Consider the following 16,545-nt stretch of genomic DNA (forward strand, 5'->3'; position numbering starts at 1 on the left):
CGCCAAGAAATTTAGCATCAAAACACATGAAGGTCATAAAAGTTGTGGTACTTACCACTATTCACACCACAAAATGTTAGGGCTTGTCCTTTCCAGTACAAGTGAATGCATAACAGAGTGATAACTCTTAATTAGAATCAAACAGTCTCTCTGGCACTGAAAATTTACTTTTACAAATGTGGAGTCTCATTGCTTCAGATTTCAATTATTACTTGCATTTAGAAATTTTTTTAAACTTTAATTTTCTCTCTCAATCACAGTTTCCTTTCCCACTTTTCATTTCACTTTGTGTATGATTTCACATTTAAGTAAATATTCTAACTTACACTTCCTGCTTTAGATTCTGTGTTGTAAGTAGTTTTGGGATGGTTAGAATTAGTTCTTAACTAAAGCAGTGAGTTATCAAAGTAAATCTATTTACCCCAAAACCTTGACTGAGTTACGCATGTATTAAACTATAGCATTAGTTAGTTTTAATAGCATAAAAGTTCAAAACAATCAATATAACATGTATTGCAATGAAACCACGGGTTAACAGTGAGACGAAGGCCTCCAGTGACCCTTTGGGAAATCTAAGACTGAAAGTCTTGATACAGCCACCTTATCAAAATGTATCAGTGGGAATGAATATCACATCAGAGAGGTGAATAAGGTCTTGTACTGCAAGAATAATTACCTGTTATACAGATGTCTTATCAAGTGGAAGTCACAATTAAAAAAACAATTAAACAATTAAATTAGGCTAGCAACAGTCACAGCCAATTACCAGGCCAGCTTGATTCTGATTGCAAGGAGGTGTTACAGTCAGGAAGGGGTTAAAAACAGAGTCTTATTAAGTCTTATAATAAAAATAAAATACTGCAGATGTTGAAATCTGAAATAAAAACAGGAAAAACTCAGGTTAGGCAGCATCTGTGGAGAGACAAACAGAGTTAACGTTTTCAGTGTGTATGACTCTTCTTCAGAGCCTTGTTGTGTATACACAATTACAGACCCCAGAGGCAGCAAATCACAACAGATGACGTGGTCTCAAGAGTAGAGATTCAACCGAATAAGAATTTCTCCACGAGTATTTTCAAGAACAAATCAAGAGGGTTCTGGGAGGGTATACATTACATCTGTGGCCTGTGGTCTACCTAGTGTGCAACCGCCTAGAGCAGTAAAGTCGCTATGAAATTTCTATTAAGTATAATTTTACTAATTTCATTTTCGCTCAAACTTTCCAGAGTTTCTAACCAAGAATCCTGATTGGCAATTGATTAAAGTCTCATACAAACATTAGTTAAAAAGGGTCTTCTCCAGACAGAGTTTAGGATGATTTATGACCTATAATTGATTTATCTAAATGTGCCTCAGTAATATTCTTCACTCTTCTTGGGTTGAAGAGAATATGCTTGCCCTTTTCACATTGCTCCAGATCTCTCTCCGAGGGCACTTCACTGAAATAAATCTCTAATTACTGTAAGTTGTCATGCAAAAGATCGCAAATTCTGAGGTTGGCTGCAAACATAATGAACAGCGAGTGATGTTAAGTTTCCACTGACCACAAAATCTGGGCTAATATATTTGAGTAGGTTATGTAAAATGGTTCTGAGGCAAATTAACAAGGCATCTCATAAACCTTACATCTGAATATTAAATTCCAGCTTAAGGCACACATCCGAGATTTGAGAAAAAAATCTGATAGCCTTTCACTCATACAGCTTGCATATTTGTACAATTGCCAGTTTTACCATGTTCTACCTAACCCTGTAAAGAGGGCAAATGGGAAATTATTAGCATACTTATCAATTTGATTGTTTTTCCATACATGGCAATATTTGAAGAGTCAGAGTTCCCCTAATTCCCTGGTCATTGCTCTTTGCTAATTAATTGTATTTGCTTGTTTAACAACAGCAATCGCCCTTCAAAAGTAATCCACTGGTTGTTAGGCATCTTGAGGATGCCATAAGTTATGAGATTCCATACAAGTACAGGCTTTTTCCAGCTCTTTGTGCACAAAGACAATAATGTAACATATGGTGCTAAGCAATTTTCTTCTAATAGGGTACATATCAGGAGGTTTGTTAACATGCCAGTCTCATGAAGTCTCTTTTCAATGGCTTCTGCGCCACTAAGCGCCAGCTGGCACGAATATTTCTTGTACACTTGCATAAAATTGATGTCTCACGAATGACTGGGTTGTATAATGGTCAAACAGTCCTTTTAGGTCCGAGTCCAACTCAGCCGAGGCTGATGTGGTGCATTCTTAGAGCTCTAACAACTAGCTAAATTTATTAACTGTTCGAAGCTAACATTCCTCCTTCTGCACAGTGTTGCCATACCTGGGGGGTACTTTAAGTATTTCTGTTTTTATTTCAGAGTTCCAGAATCCCCATTATTTTGCTTTTCTGCAGCTGAGAGACTGGACGTATTCTCCTATGGCTAACTTCCATAGGACTTCCAAAAGTTCCATAAGTACAGTACAATTAATGCAGGCGCATTAGTGTGATAGAGTCTGAAGAATGAAGCAGTCTGGTCATCATCAACTCTGGCTAGTTTCACCATTACCTTAGGTACTGGCAATAACACCTCGAGTTTCAGCAAATTTTGTTACATGGAGGTGCTTGAAAGGGCCTAATAACAGGGGATCACACCAGCAAGGTGCAAACAACTGCTTGAACTTCCCAAAATAGTCACCATGCTTAATGCAACTTACATGGTGCCTTTGTAATTGTTGTCTGTGGTAATGACAAATCTTAGCACTGTTTGCACGATATAGATGACAGACCAGGGTTAGTGGGTAAGGCATAAGTGGTGGGGACTGAAGTCACTATTGTTTTGTTCTATCCCAGTCTTTGCGGAGCTAACTGATGTCAATCAGGGTGACAATTGAGGTGATACAACTGATCTCAGACTGGATCCTATTTCTGAAAATATTTAGTGACCATTATCAGAAAGTGTATGTTTATGGCGCTCAGCTCAGAACGTGCTCAGCCATGGCACTCTAAGATAAACAACTTGCTGGCACATTGGTCAATTGGGTGAAGTGTTGGTCAGCCTCTTTCAAAGGAGGGGGGAAAAGGGAAGAAAATAGGAACAGAAAGAGAGAAGTTTTTTTTAAATTTAAAAATGGTATCAGATTCTCAAACATTATTTAATACCTGGATATTGTTGAACTGATGTGGTTCCTCTTCAGTGCTGTCACCATCGTCTGATTCAGACACTTCAATGAAACCTTCAATTGTTTTTGGCACTTTGCATTTTTTCAGTTTCAAAAACTTCTCCAGTTCTTGCCTGCTATCTAAAGAATTAAAAAAATTGGTGAAGGAAATAAAATGAAAATCAAGAATTTTTACTGATGCAGTATATATCCTGCCAGCTGTTATTTGAAAAGTTATAACTCTTCATATATTTTAAATTTCATTATAAAAGTACTGCTATTACATTGAAAATATCACCCATATATTTATAAAAATATAGATCACACTTAAGATTCAGATGCCAAAATGTAGAATTCTATAATCTCCAAAAGAAATGGAGCAACAGTAAGGTATTTAAGTCTGAACTTAAACGTTACTATGAACATGGCGCGAAAACCTTTGCGAAGGCTTCAGAAAAATGCAGACTCTGAATGCTTTGTGGCTTCAATTGTTTAAGTTTGGAATAAGAAAATATTAAAAGTAGATAACTTCCTTTGTTTTTATGTTCCTAACGTTCAAAGGATTTTTGTGCTTTGATTTCCTTTCAAGCCATCATTTTGACAGGAAGGCCATTTTGCCAAAATATTTTATGAAAAAATACTAAACACTGGTTTTTATTTTGTCAAAACTTTCACTCAAGAGTGAGAAGTTACAACAAAATTCCTATTTCTAGAATAAAAAAGCGCTTTGAAAAGCACATTTTCTGCTGGAGCTGTTCTCCTTCGAGAAAGTTGAGAGATTTGATAGAGCTGCTCAAAATCACGAAGAGTCTGGACAGACTAGATAGAGAGAAACTGTTCCCAGTGGCGACAGAAAGGACACCGATTTAAGGTGAGTGGTAAAAGGACCAAAGTCAGTAGGGGGAAAAACCTTTTTTAAATGCTGTGTGTGATTGGGATCTGAAATGCACTGCCTGGGAGCGTGGTGGGGGCAAGTTCAATTGTGGCTTTCAAAAGAGAAATAGAAAAGCTCCCGAAGAGAAAACATTTGCAGAGCTATGAAGAGCAGGGGAATGAGACTAGTTGTGTTGCTCTTGCAGAGAACCGTTTGGAAGCAACAGACCAAATGGCTGCCTCCTGTGCTATAACGATTCTATAGGTGGACTACACAAAACAAAAAGATAAAAGCAAAATACTGCGGATGCTGGAAATTTGAAACAAAAACAAAAATAGCTGGAAAAACTCAGCAGGTCTGACAACATCTGTGGAGAGGAATACAGTTAATGTTTTGAGTCCGTATGACTCATCAAAACACTTGTATCTGTATGGTGTTTTTCATGACTACTGGACATCTCAAAGTGCTTCACAGCCAATTAAATACTTATGAGGTGTAGTCACTGCTGCAATGTAGGAGGAAGGTTCCTAATACAGCCACCAGTCTGTGCTGTTAGCTCATCTCAGGTGGGACAATACAACTTTTTCCAGCACCCTAGGTTTAGAGTGGAAAATCAGCCAGAGATCATGCTTCTGATAGTTACGCAGCAACTCTTGCTGGTAGTTTCTGTGTGTATGAGTACAAAGCTAGACTTGGCTGCAAGTAAACAGCCTGCAGGCTATCATTATCGAAGCTCACAAATAATGGCTGTAGAAGGCACCTGGTCTCAGAGACTAATTAAAGCAAATAAAAAGCAAGCAGTCATCCAACCTTGTGATTAGTAACTACTCTCTGAATGAACAAACAGGGTTGGGGGTTAAAAATGTTGTTTGTCTTATTGCTGCAAATTGATCCGATTAACTGCTATCAAATACTGTATGGCTTGTAAAATTAGAGCGAATTTAAAGTTGAATTTGATCTAAGTCATCAAATATAGATAGGTATATATTGAATTTGGCAAAATCTACAAGAAAACTCATAAGGAAAAGTGAGCAAAAAGAGAGTTTAAAAATAATCCATCTTGTGTCTTAATAAATTAGAAAAGCTAAGGATAGGTTACAATGTGCTTTCAAAGTACTGTTTTCCTTTTAAGTTACAAAGTGCTTTAATTTCAGACTACAGGCTCGATTTTAACCCATTCTAAATCCACCCACCTCCCCTACATATTAATCTTGATTGAGAGGTGTATAAATGCAAGTTGCTGTAGTTATTTAAGACAGGATTACCAATTGTCCTATAGCAATAAACTGCAAAGTGGAATTTATATAAACAAGAGCAATATACTTCATCTACTGGATGGATGGAAAATTACCACAGTGCTATACATTTAGGATGCCCAGCTATCTGATGAAAAGAATTGTTATTTGATATGCAAATCACATGGAAAAATAAAATCCACCAACCAAAAGCCATAAAGTCTAAGATCTGCCTGCATGGACCGTCAAAAGAATGTTTTGAGTGGTAAAACTGGTGCTGACTGCAAGCTTGCACATTGGAACTCTATGGATTGAAGTTAGCTTCACCAGAGTTTCAGTTAAAAGATTCTGAAAGGTCTCTCAAGAGTTAGTATACAATAAATACACTAAGTAGTTTGGAATATTGTTCCAGATTTTGCTGTGATAACGATGGCCAAAGTGTCAGTCTTTGCCATCAGTACTCCAGTGCAACTCTGAGTCCCCACATACGCAGAAATTTTGCTGTCAGTGAGTCTACACTCCTCCATCCATTGAGCTGTAAAGATTCCCACAGGCTGCTATCTCCATTGTAATCATAATTTAGTGAGAACATCCACTTCTATGCCAACCAATAAGCACTCTATTCTCATACAATATAAATTGTTGTTTTCCCCTTATATTGGTATTCTTGCGAAGTGTCCTGATGAGTACAAAACAAAAAGCTTTGACATGTTTCTTTTCAGTAATACTCTATGCTGTTAGTTTCGCTGTAAAAACCCTTGAAAAAGTAACACCTTGTTGAATGAGGTTTAACTGGATTTTTAAACCGTGAATACTACTAAAGCCAGAATTACTGCTGAACGCCTTACTGCCCCTTAAAAGCTAATGATATTTGTGGATCTCCCAATTTCTTCATAATAAACAGGTTTCAAAAATACATATAATAGTTCTCTTTTTACAATGTTTCTTTAGTAATCCCATCATAATCATTTAAATCTGAAAATTTAAATTAAAAAAGTAAAGGATGTTAAGTGCTTTTGTCTTCCTGGTTTGCTGCATACGAATGCTTGATCAGCCATGATCATGGTCAGCGCCATGGTGGTGGGAAGGCAGGGACAGAGCAGCAGTTCCAGGAACCAAGAACAGGGATACCAGGAGAAAGAAGCCAATGATTCCCTGTTGCCTGCAGCAACAGGGTCACATTCCTTCTCCCTCCCTCCCAGCAGACCAGGAACTCCCAGTGGCCCAGGCGATCTTACCGGCATACCAGCAATGAGCAGACGAGCCTGATGCCAGTGGGAAGGTCTTGAAACATTACCTGGCATGCATAGCTGGGCCGCCCACTTGACTTGGGTGCGGGCTATAACAAGTAATCAGCTTATCTCACAATAAATCACACCAGCTCCTGGACCACAGCCTCGCTTGTGCTGCTCGGGTTCGGTCTAGCCAGTGTCTGTCCAGCTGTTTCCTGAGGCTTGGACTGGGTTCAGTTTCGGCTGTTCTGGTCTGAATTAACTAAAATTATAATGGGCCTGAACTTCTGCAGAGTGGCAGATTGCTTCTCCGCTCCTAGCTTCTCCTACTTTGAAATCCAAGCGATCTTTTCTCACCCGACCTTCCAGCTCAGGCCAGGTGAGAACTGTGTAGGGCAGCATACTCCTGAGGCCTTCAGGCCTTCACCCACCTTCAAGCCAAATGTACCACTAGCCAAGGTGCATGCAAGGAAAGTTACACTAGAGAAGTTAAAATTAAAAGATGAGTGGGTGAATGCAAGTCAATCCAAAGTGAAGCAACAAAGACAGCAGAAAAGACAAGTTACTCCACTAACTCAAGCAGGCAGGATCAGAATATAGATAGTCACATGTAACCAGACCTACCCAAAGTCAGCAATCTTCCAAAATCAACAAAGGCAAAAACCACAACACAGAAAAGACCAAAGCTACTCTTCAAAATCCTTCTAAGTTAAACTCTATCGGGATTGGAAATATAAATTGCAATGGTATTCGAGGGAAAGTAACTCAATTGGAGTTACTTATCAGCCAAGAAAAGCTTGATGTTATCATAGGAACTGAATCCAAACATGATGGAAATATTCACACTACAGCAATATTTCCTGAAGGTTTCACAGTATATCGTAAGTATAGATCTACTAAAGACGAACGAGTCTTTATTGCAGTCAATAACTCAATTCGCAGTTTCTCAAGACATGTTTTGTCCTCAACAGATGCGGAATTGGTATGCTGTCAACTGACCCTGCAGAGGGGAATTATTTTTGTCGGAATTTGTTATTAGAGACCCAGCAGCTCTAAGGCTTCATTAAATGGCCTAGATGCAAGCCTAACAACGCTTTATAATACAACATTGTTACCCTCCATCATATTAAGTGGGTACTTTAATGTCCCCGATCTTCCTTGGAATTAGGACATCCCCCAATGTGCAACAAACCCACTTCAGGAATAGTTCATAAATATAGGGAATGGCCACTTGTTAACACAGGTGGGGAACTTTACCACTAGGAAGCATCAAATGGAACAGAGAATATATCGGATCATCATCATCTTGTTGCACAAGCTGCTTTGATGGAATCCGTCAGGCCCCATTCTTGGCTAAGTGACCATTCAACAGTATTGAGTGAGTATTGCCTAAAGGCACAATTGCACTGAAAATCACCAAGGAAAGTGCCGCAGTGGAACTGTATCACTATTGATGTCTTTACGAGCCAAGCTGCACAGATGACAAAAAAGTCTCAACAACTCTCCAGAGACCAACTCAGTGGACAAGCAACTGGAAGGTGTTTGTCAAATGTGCAAATCATCTTATAAATCCACACGTTCCTCACAAAATCTACTCTGGAAAGGGGAGTACTCATGGCTTACAGGCTCTCTCAAAAAGAAAGTCTACAAGAAGGAGAAACAACATACACCTGTGTTAAACATTCTAGGTGAAGTGATGATCTTTCAAAGAAAGAGGAACTCTGGATTAAATTTGAATAGCACCAAACTGTGGTCAACAGGGAGATTCGATGCACCAAGCATAAATACAAAATGGAATTGGCCAGGACAGAAAGCCCCAGAAAATTTGGGAGGTATATTAAATCAAAAAGAAAGGATAATACTGGAATCCCAATTCTGAAAATAGAGGACAAATTACTACTGAATGGCAAAAGAAAAAGATGAAGCTCTAAGCTCACAGTTTCAGAGCGTCTTCAAGGAAGGAATTAAGCACCTAAGTACAGATCTGTAGTGGGAGGGCAGCCTGACAAGAACATACTTGACGTTATAATGACAACAAAAGGTTTTGAGAAACTCCTACATAACATTGGGCCATCTAAAACTTGTGCTCTTGATTACATTCCAAAACACGCACTTAAAAATGCAGCAAATGAGTTTGTGCCAATGTTACAGTACATTTTTCAATAATCCATAAACACAGGAGAACTACCTGTCGATTGGCTAAGGGCTAACATCTCTCCAATTTACAAGAACTCCCTACCGATCCATCAAAGTACCGATTTATTTCGCTTAGTGTTTGATATAAATTACTAGAACACCTCATTGATAGCTAATGAGACAACTTGAAGGGCAGAATATTCTTATTGATGATCGCCATGACTTTCGTAAAGCAAGATCAACAGAATCACAACTCATCCTTACTATCCATGATTTGACCTTGACAATCACATCACCACAGATCTAGCTACTTTAGATTTTACCAAAGCTGTCGATCATGTACCACACACAAAGCTACTGGACAAACTAGATCATTATGGAGTCTGAAGAAATACTAAACAACGGACAAGAACATTTCTTACCAAATGGTAATAAAGAATGAGGAAGCCTCAAACTGGAACATACGAATTAGGAGTAGGAATAGGCTACTTGGTCCCTTGAGCATGCTCCACTACCCAATAAGACCATGGCTAATCTGATTGTAACCTCAGCTCCACATTCCAGCCTATCCTCGATAACCTTTCTTCCCCATGCTCATCAAGAATCTATTTAGCTCTGCCTTAAAAACAGTCAAAGATTCTGCTTCCACCGCCCTTTGAGGAAGATTTCCAAAGGCTCACGGCCCTCAGAAAAATTTTCTCATCTCTGTCTTAAGTGGGCAACCCCTTATTTTTAAACAGTGGCCCCTAGTCTGTCCTGGGGCCACATTGGTTCCTCCTCTTTATAAATTATATCCAGGGTGGAATATCAAGCCAGACCAGACTCTGCAAATTGCTGCCTAATCTACAGAGCAGATGAAGTTAGTCTCTAGAAAGATATAAATAATCTCATCAAATGGGCCAATATACGAGGAATGAAATTCAACGTAGAAAAATGCAACATCATACAAATCAGAAATACTCAATGACCATCAGTACCCAACTGCACAATGCATGATTCCCCTTTGAAATTACTAAAAAAATGCTGTTACTTAGGGATCCACATCCAAAATAATTAAGTGGGAAGTAGAAAGTCAACAAGCAGCTTTCAAGCTGCTTGGTTTGTGAAATGGAACTTCCATCACTCCAACTACAATGAAGGAAATGCTGTACCAAATACCATCAGACCACACCTTGATTATAGCACAGCCACTTGGGACCCATATATTGCTAAAAACATTACCCTCCTTGAGAAAATTTGACACCGGGCAGCTCACTTTGTTACAATTACTCGCGAGATACCAGTGTCTCCCAGTTGATCACGTCTCTAAATTGGCATAATCTCCAGAACCGAAGCAAGGCCCACAGATTGACATGCCTCTATAAAATAGAGCATGAAAAGATCACAACCAACAGCTCCAATTTTACAATGCTTCCTTTGCTTCAAAGCTTCCAACATGCTTCCTTTGTGAACTCCTTTCCCCCCACCAACCCTTCCAGCAACAATTAAGGGACTAGAACAAGCTCCCAATAAACCTTAATTTCTATGTCCTCCACTTAAGGAAAATCAGTCGAACGTTTTTTTAATTAACGTGATGATCGACTGCACTAGTTGTGCACCTCCTGTGAAGATTCTCTCGTGGAAGATTTAGCAAGTACCAACGCTTCAATGTGATTGGCTCCTTACCTATTTATTGACATCACTGCTGCTGCATGTCACAGCATTCCCTTGATTTGGCATTTGATTTAAACTGCCATCAGGAGAAGGGAAAACCACACTGCAGAAATACCAGATTTTCTGGACAGCTTTCTTTGAAATCAGGGTGAGCTTCTCTACTGAAAATCTGGGTTATCATGTACATCAAGCACTGTATCACTGTCTTGCTATCTCAAATCAATAATTCTATGTTTCCTTTCCCTATTTGCACTAGTATTTCTCTTGGTATCTATAGGCAACTTAACATCTTCAATTATTGGAGCATTTTTCCTCTTACAGGCTACGAAGTGAATGTAAAATACCTTCTAAATGAGAAGGAAATAACCTGGAACATGATAAAAATTAAAACATCCAAATTGAATTTTAACATAATCAAAGGACCATTATTGTAGAATTATATTTTCATTCTTTTTAACACTACAAGACAATAATTAGCAGGGGTGCTAAAACTGACTTCAGCTAGTTAAGAGAAAAGAAAGTATCGTCACTCCAATAAACTGTTCAAGCAGTATATATATGGACAACAAATGCTTTTAGGAGAAACGAGGAGAGAAAATTGATGGGAAAATAAATTGCTATGTTGGGAATGAAGGACAATTTATTCAATTTGAGAAGCCCAGAAGAAAGCAGAAGACCCATGCTGAAGATCACCGTTGAGGTTGAAAGCATCTGCTCAACTTCTGTACATACAGTTTCTGCTAAGTGTCAAATTTTTTGGTAACTGTTAATTTAGCAGTTGAGTTTCCCCAATCACGAAGATTATATACAGCAGAGGAAGGTGCAAAATCTATTAAGACAGAAAGCAAAAACAAAATCACATTACCCCCTGATTAGGGAACTCCTCAGCACCGGCAATGTTGTACTAATCGCCCACACAGCAACTCAGCTACAAAAACTCATGGATTATCTCTCCTATGCCTGTAACTTATTCCTCCTGACTGCAAGCGTCAAGAGGGCCAAAGTGCTGCAACTCTGGTCCTGATCACACTCAACAACAGCCCACAGGAAGTGGTTAGCAAATTCTGCTACCTTGAGTCCACAATGATAGATAATATGTCCCTTGATACAAAGCAGCTCGAAATGTGCACAAGAAAAGCAGCTATCACCTTTGGCCAACTGTCAAAACGCGCATGGGATGACATCAAGTTGACCCTTAGGATCAAGCTGATGATTTATAAGGCCTTGATGTATGGTTGCGAAACACGGGTGACTTGCAGTCACCAGGAGAGGCTCAATAATTTCCATCCTCGCTGTCTGTGGCACAGCATGGATATATCCTGGCAGGACAAAATCATGAATGAGGCAGTCCTCTCAAAGGCAGAGTTCCTAAGTGTGTTGGCACTGTCTGAGGCAGTTTTGGTGGTTCAGGCACATCTGCAGGATAGAAGACAACAGCATGCCCAAGGACCTCCGTATGGTGACTTAGCCAGAGCCAGATGACCAGTGGGACACCCAAGGCTCCACTTCAAGGATGCTTGCAAGCGTGACATGTAGGCCCTAAAAACACTGACTGCTGCACCTGGGAGTCACTAACTAGCAAAAGAGGAAAGTGGCAACACCTCTAGTGCTGGTATGCACTATCATGACAACCAGTAGCTACAGCAGTTTGGAAACAGGTGCCAACACTGAAAACAACCCACAATGTCAGGTAGCAGTTTCATATGAGGCACTTGCAGCAGAACCTGCCTGTTCACAGCCATCAGCAAAGGTACACCAAATGATGACCCCCACCTTAAGTGGATTGTTTGCTGCATGTCCATCATCTCTCATAGATGGAAGGATACCAACAAGAGGGATGCAGCAGACAAAGAATAATTACACAATGGCTTTGCTGTCTTCAATAGCAAGGGCATAGAGTTGTGCCAAGGTGCTCACATTATTGGATGCAATCCAATAGTACAAAAGTTGAGACATTGGTAAGAGGTGCTGGTTGCTGATGAACTTGAGACACAGAGCAGCAACCAAAATTAGATATGCCATTAAACTGATTGATCACTTAAGGATTAAATAGGAGACACAGATACAATGAAGCGTACAGGTTCAGAATAAGTTACTATGCTTGTTCAATCATTTCAATTTTAACTTAACCATAGCCAAATGAAAATATATTGAAATGAAAAGCAAGCTGCAGGAAGAAAACCAAGTCTCTGCCAAATATTTCAATCTAAAAGTGCAATCTAAAACTGGAAAATCACGATTCAGAGAAACAAGCATCAAGTTCAGAAGGTTCCAAACTCAATTCTCAATCTGTCCAAATTTCTTCAATTATGGCTGTAGTTGGAGCCTCAGCTCCCCAAGGCAAGGAATAGGATAAAATTAGCCAGTGCTCCTTCACCTGAACAGTATCCAATGGTCTTTGTTGGGAAGAGTCCAAGGACAGATATCAGGTGAGAAAAAGCTTGGTCTTGGCGATGACTTCCTTCATGGCCAAATAGTTTAGTTTTTTTAAAAATTGCAATTGTATTTATATCCAAGTGTTCTAACTATTCAATAGCCTGGTGAAGAATATTATGTAAATCCACTGGGTCATCAAGCAGCCCCTGGCTATGTGAGCGTGCGTTTGTGTGGCTTAAAAAATCTGTGACCCACATCTTCTAACTGGCCGCAGCAAAGGCCTCACAACAGTTATTTGCTACACATCTAAAGCAATTGAGTTCTATCCAGAAAGTGGGGTACAAACCAGGGGTGTGGATTGTTGGATCTCTCACTAAATAGGAATTGGCTGCATTTGAAAGTCATTCTTTCCACTTAGTACATCATTTGAAAGTGACATTTAGGTTCCTTAAACGAACTTTCCAAATGGAGTTCTGTTACAAATATCTCATTTTATGATTCATATGTTTTAAGAGTCTAACTTTTAGTTTGGGAATTGAAATTTTTAAAATGTAAGCTAAATGAAAACACCTGGTTTGAGAAGGTTTGAGCTAGTAAACAGACCTAGAGTAGTTGCAAATCAAAGGGTGGCCTATGTTTATTTTATAAAGATCATAGTGGGAATTATTGGAAACAAAACAATGGATTACCTCTCTGAGCTTCTTGATGGAGATGGGATGTTTACAGCTGCCTCAATAAGGAGTTTAAGTTCTTCAAATAACTTCCCAGAACAAAGGGAAGGTTTGGGAATCTGCCAGGAGCCACAAAGCATGGTGCCAGGAACAGAGGGCTATCAGAAACCAGGGGTATTTGATTTGAAGTCATTAGGCAGGAATGCAGTGAGGTCCATGCCTGAGCTGGAGAGTCCATAATTGTGGGGTTTTGAAGGACAGTTGGACGGTTCGCCTAGCCAGATGCTAGTGGAAGGACCCCAAGAAATCTCATAACTCATAGAATGGCAGGGACACTGAGGAGAATCAAAGTGATTCCTTGAGAGTTGCGGCACACCTTGGTTTGATCCCAGGAGAAGTGAAGGAACCCTCAAGGTCGATCCTGTAAGTAAAGGGGAACTCTTGGGTAGAAATAAAAGTAGAATGAGGAGTGGTCAGTTGAGGTTTTCAGGTGTGAAGTATAAGTATTCATGAAATATAGCGTTAGGTTAGTAGTACTTTGCTTTAACTCTTGGAGAGTAAAATATTTTGTTTAAAACGTGAAATATTGTGGCATAATTATTTCAGTCAATAATTGGGAGTTCAAATTTTTTTTTTAAAAAGTTACTGGACTCTACCAAGATCATAACAGTGCTTTGAGCCAACAGTGGGTCACTGGATGAAACATTTTTAAACAGGGGTAATAAAAACAGAAAATGCCATAAATACTCAGCAGGTCAGGCAGCATTCTGTGGAGAGAGGAAGTGTTAACCTTTCAGGTTAATGGCCTCTCATCTGAACTGGAAAATGTTAAAGTTGTAACAGGTTTTAAGCAAGCGGAGAAGCAGGTAATGGAGGGAGGGGAGGAAAAACAAAAGGGAAGGTCTGTGATTGGGTGGAAGGCAGGAGAGGTTAACTGACAAAAGGGATGATGGTGCAAGACAACAGGAGATAACAATGGGACAAATAAAGGAACAAAAGGTGTGTCAAGAGGAGGTCAAAATGGACAGGCAGAATCATTATCAATAGCTGCTCTCCGAAAAATGGGGCAGTGTTTATGGTGTAAAATTGTTGAACTCAATGTCCAGTCCGGAAGGTTTAAGTGTCTATTCAAAAGACGAGGTGCTGTTCCTCGAGCTTACATTAAGCATCATTAGAACAGTTTAGGAGGCCATGAATAGAGAGGGCAGGGTTGGAGTGGCACAAGGGATCAAAATGACAGGTAACCGGAAACTCCAGGCTACCTTGCAGACTGAACAGATGTGTTTGGCAAAGTGGTCACCCAATTTGTGCTTGGTTTCCCAGGTGTGGAGGAGACCACATTGTGAGCAGTGAATACAGGGTACTAAATTGAAAGGAGTACAAGTAAATTGCTGATTCACCTGAAAAGATTTTTGAGGCTCTGGACAGTGAGAAAGGAAGAGGTGAAAGGGCAGTGTTGTTCTCCCATGCTTGCACAGGAAGGTGCCATGGGAAAGGAGGGGGTGTTGGGGGTGATTCAGGAGTGGAGCAAAGTATCATGGAGGAAATGCTGAAAAGGGGAAGGAACATTTGCCAGTGGTAACATGCTGGTGGTGGTGGTAACATGTTGCTCCTGATGGAGAACGATCTGTTGAATCTGGAGGCTGGTGGGGTAGAAGTTGAGGACAAGGGGAATCCTAATGTGGTCCTGGGTGGGAGAGGAAGGGGCGAGAGAAAAAGTTAAGGAAATAGAATGGACACAGTCGAGGGCCCTGTCAACCATGTAAAAGGAAATCCTCAGTTAAGTCAAAAGGAAAACATATCAGAAGCAGTGGCATGAAAAGTAACATTATCAGAACAGATGCAATGGAGACAGAGGAACTAGGAGAATGGAATAGAATCTTTACCGAAGGCAACAGGGGGGTGGGGGGCAGTATAGGAAAGGTATGAGAGTCAGTGTAATTATAGTGGATGAGCTATCCCCAAAAATGGAGACTGAAAAGTAAGGGAAGGGGAGAGTCAGAGATGGTTCAAGTGAAGACAAGGGAAGGGTAGAAATTGGAAACAAAGTTGGTTAAACTTTCCAGTTTGGGGTGGGAGCAGGAAACGCAGAATAGCAGGAACATGGAGGAGAATCAGGAGATAATTCAGGCATTAATGTACTGAAAAAAAGAGAGGGGACCCAAGTAGGATTGGAACAAACCACGTTCCACATATTTCATGAAAAGGCAAACATAACTGAGACCCATATGGTTCTCCATAGCAACACTCTTTACTTGGAGGAAGTGAGTGGAGTCAAAGAATGAGTTTTCAACATGAGGACAAGTTCAGCAAGGCAGGGAAGGGCGGTGAATGGGGAATGGTTGGACCTCCGATCATGGAAGAAGCACAAGGCCTTCAGGCCATTCTGGTGGGAAAGGAAGTGTTGAAAGGGTTAGTGAAGAGAGGATAGTTAGATCCAGGAAACTTTTAAATTGGCAGAAGGAACACAAGAGGTACAGATATAAGTGGGAAAGACTGGACAAGGGGAGATGGGAGGAAATCAGTTCTGTGTGGCAAGAATAGGCTGAAATGATAGGCCTCCCAGGGTAGTCCTGTTTGTGACTCTTGTGAATAAAAGCAGGCTACATGGGGTTGGGGACCTATGAGATTAGAAGCTGTGAGAAAGAACCCCAGAGATTAAGTCAATTAGATTCTTGGAAACGATGACATGTTCAGTGGAGGGTCACATTCTAGGAGGCTGTAGGAGGAGGTGTAATAGAGTTGTCGTCGTTCAGTCTCTGGAAGGTAGAGGTCAGCTGGGCAAACAACACCAGCGCCACCCTTGTCTGTAGGTTTAAAGAGAATATTAGGATTAGTTCTGAGAATGAAGTGTTGCAGATTTAGTGGCAGTGGCTTTGCAGTACAACTATATGCAGCCTGCAAGTATAAACTGTAGCTTCCGGTCACCTGTCATTTTAATTCCCTGCCTCGCTCCCAGTCTGACCCAAGTCTCTACAAGGTTCCAATGAAGTTCAACATAAGCTTGAAGAACAGCACCTCCTCTTTGAATTAAGCACTTTACAGCCTTCTGGACTCCAGTAAATTCAATAATTTCAGATCATAACAACTGTCCATTTTCTCAGACAGCTGCTGTTGATAATGATTCTGCTATTTCTGTTTACACCTGCTCTAGACTTGTCCTATCCACTGCCTCTTTTTGTCTTGCACCACCATCCCTTTTGCCATTTAATCTCTCCTGTTTTTT

General features: G+C 40.2%; 1 protein-coding gene across 3 annotated transcripts in view; it reads right to left on the minus strand.

Annotated features, from left to right (window-relative positions):
• Positions 1–16,545, minus strand: part of LOC144679623 (BEN domain-containing protein 5-like) — a 70,699-nt gene that overhangs the window by 44,095 nt on the left and 10,059 nt on the right. For all 3 annotated transcript variants that reach the window (XR_013576378.1, XR_013576377.1, XM_078540197.1), the window contains exon 2: positions 3,144–3,283. Coding sequence is in view for 1 of the 3 variants with exons in the window: in XM_078540197.1 (XP_078396323.1) it covers positions 3,144–3,283 (140 nt within the window). In the remaining 2 variants the exon portion in view is untranslated. The remainder of the gene's footprint in view (positions 1–3,143; positions 3,284–16,545) is intronic.

This window comes from Cetorhinus maximus, chromosome 4 (genome assembly GCF_964194155.1).
Source record: "Cetorhinus maximus chromosome 4, sCetMax3.hap1.1, whole genome shotgun sequence".
NCBI lineage: Eukaryota > Metazoa > Chordata > Chondrichthyes > Lamniformes > Cetorhinidae > Cetorhinus > Cetorhinus maximus.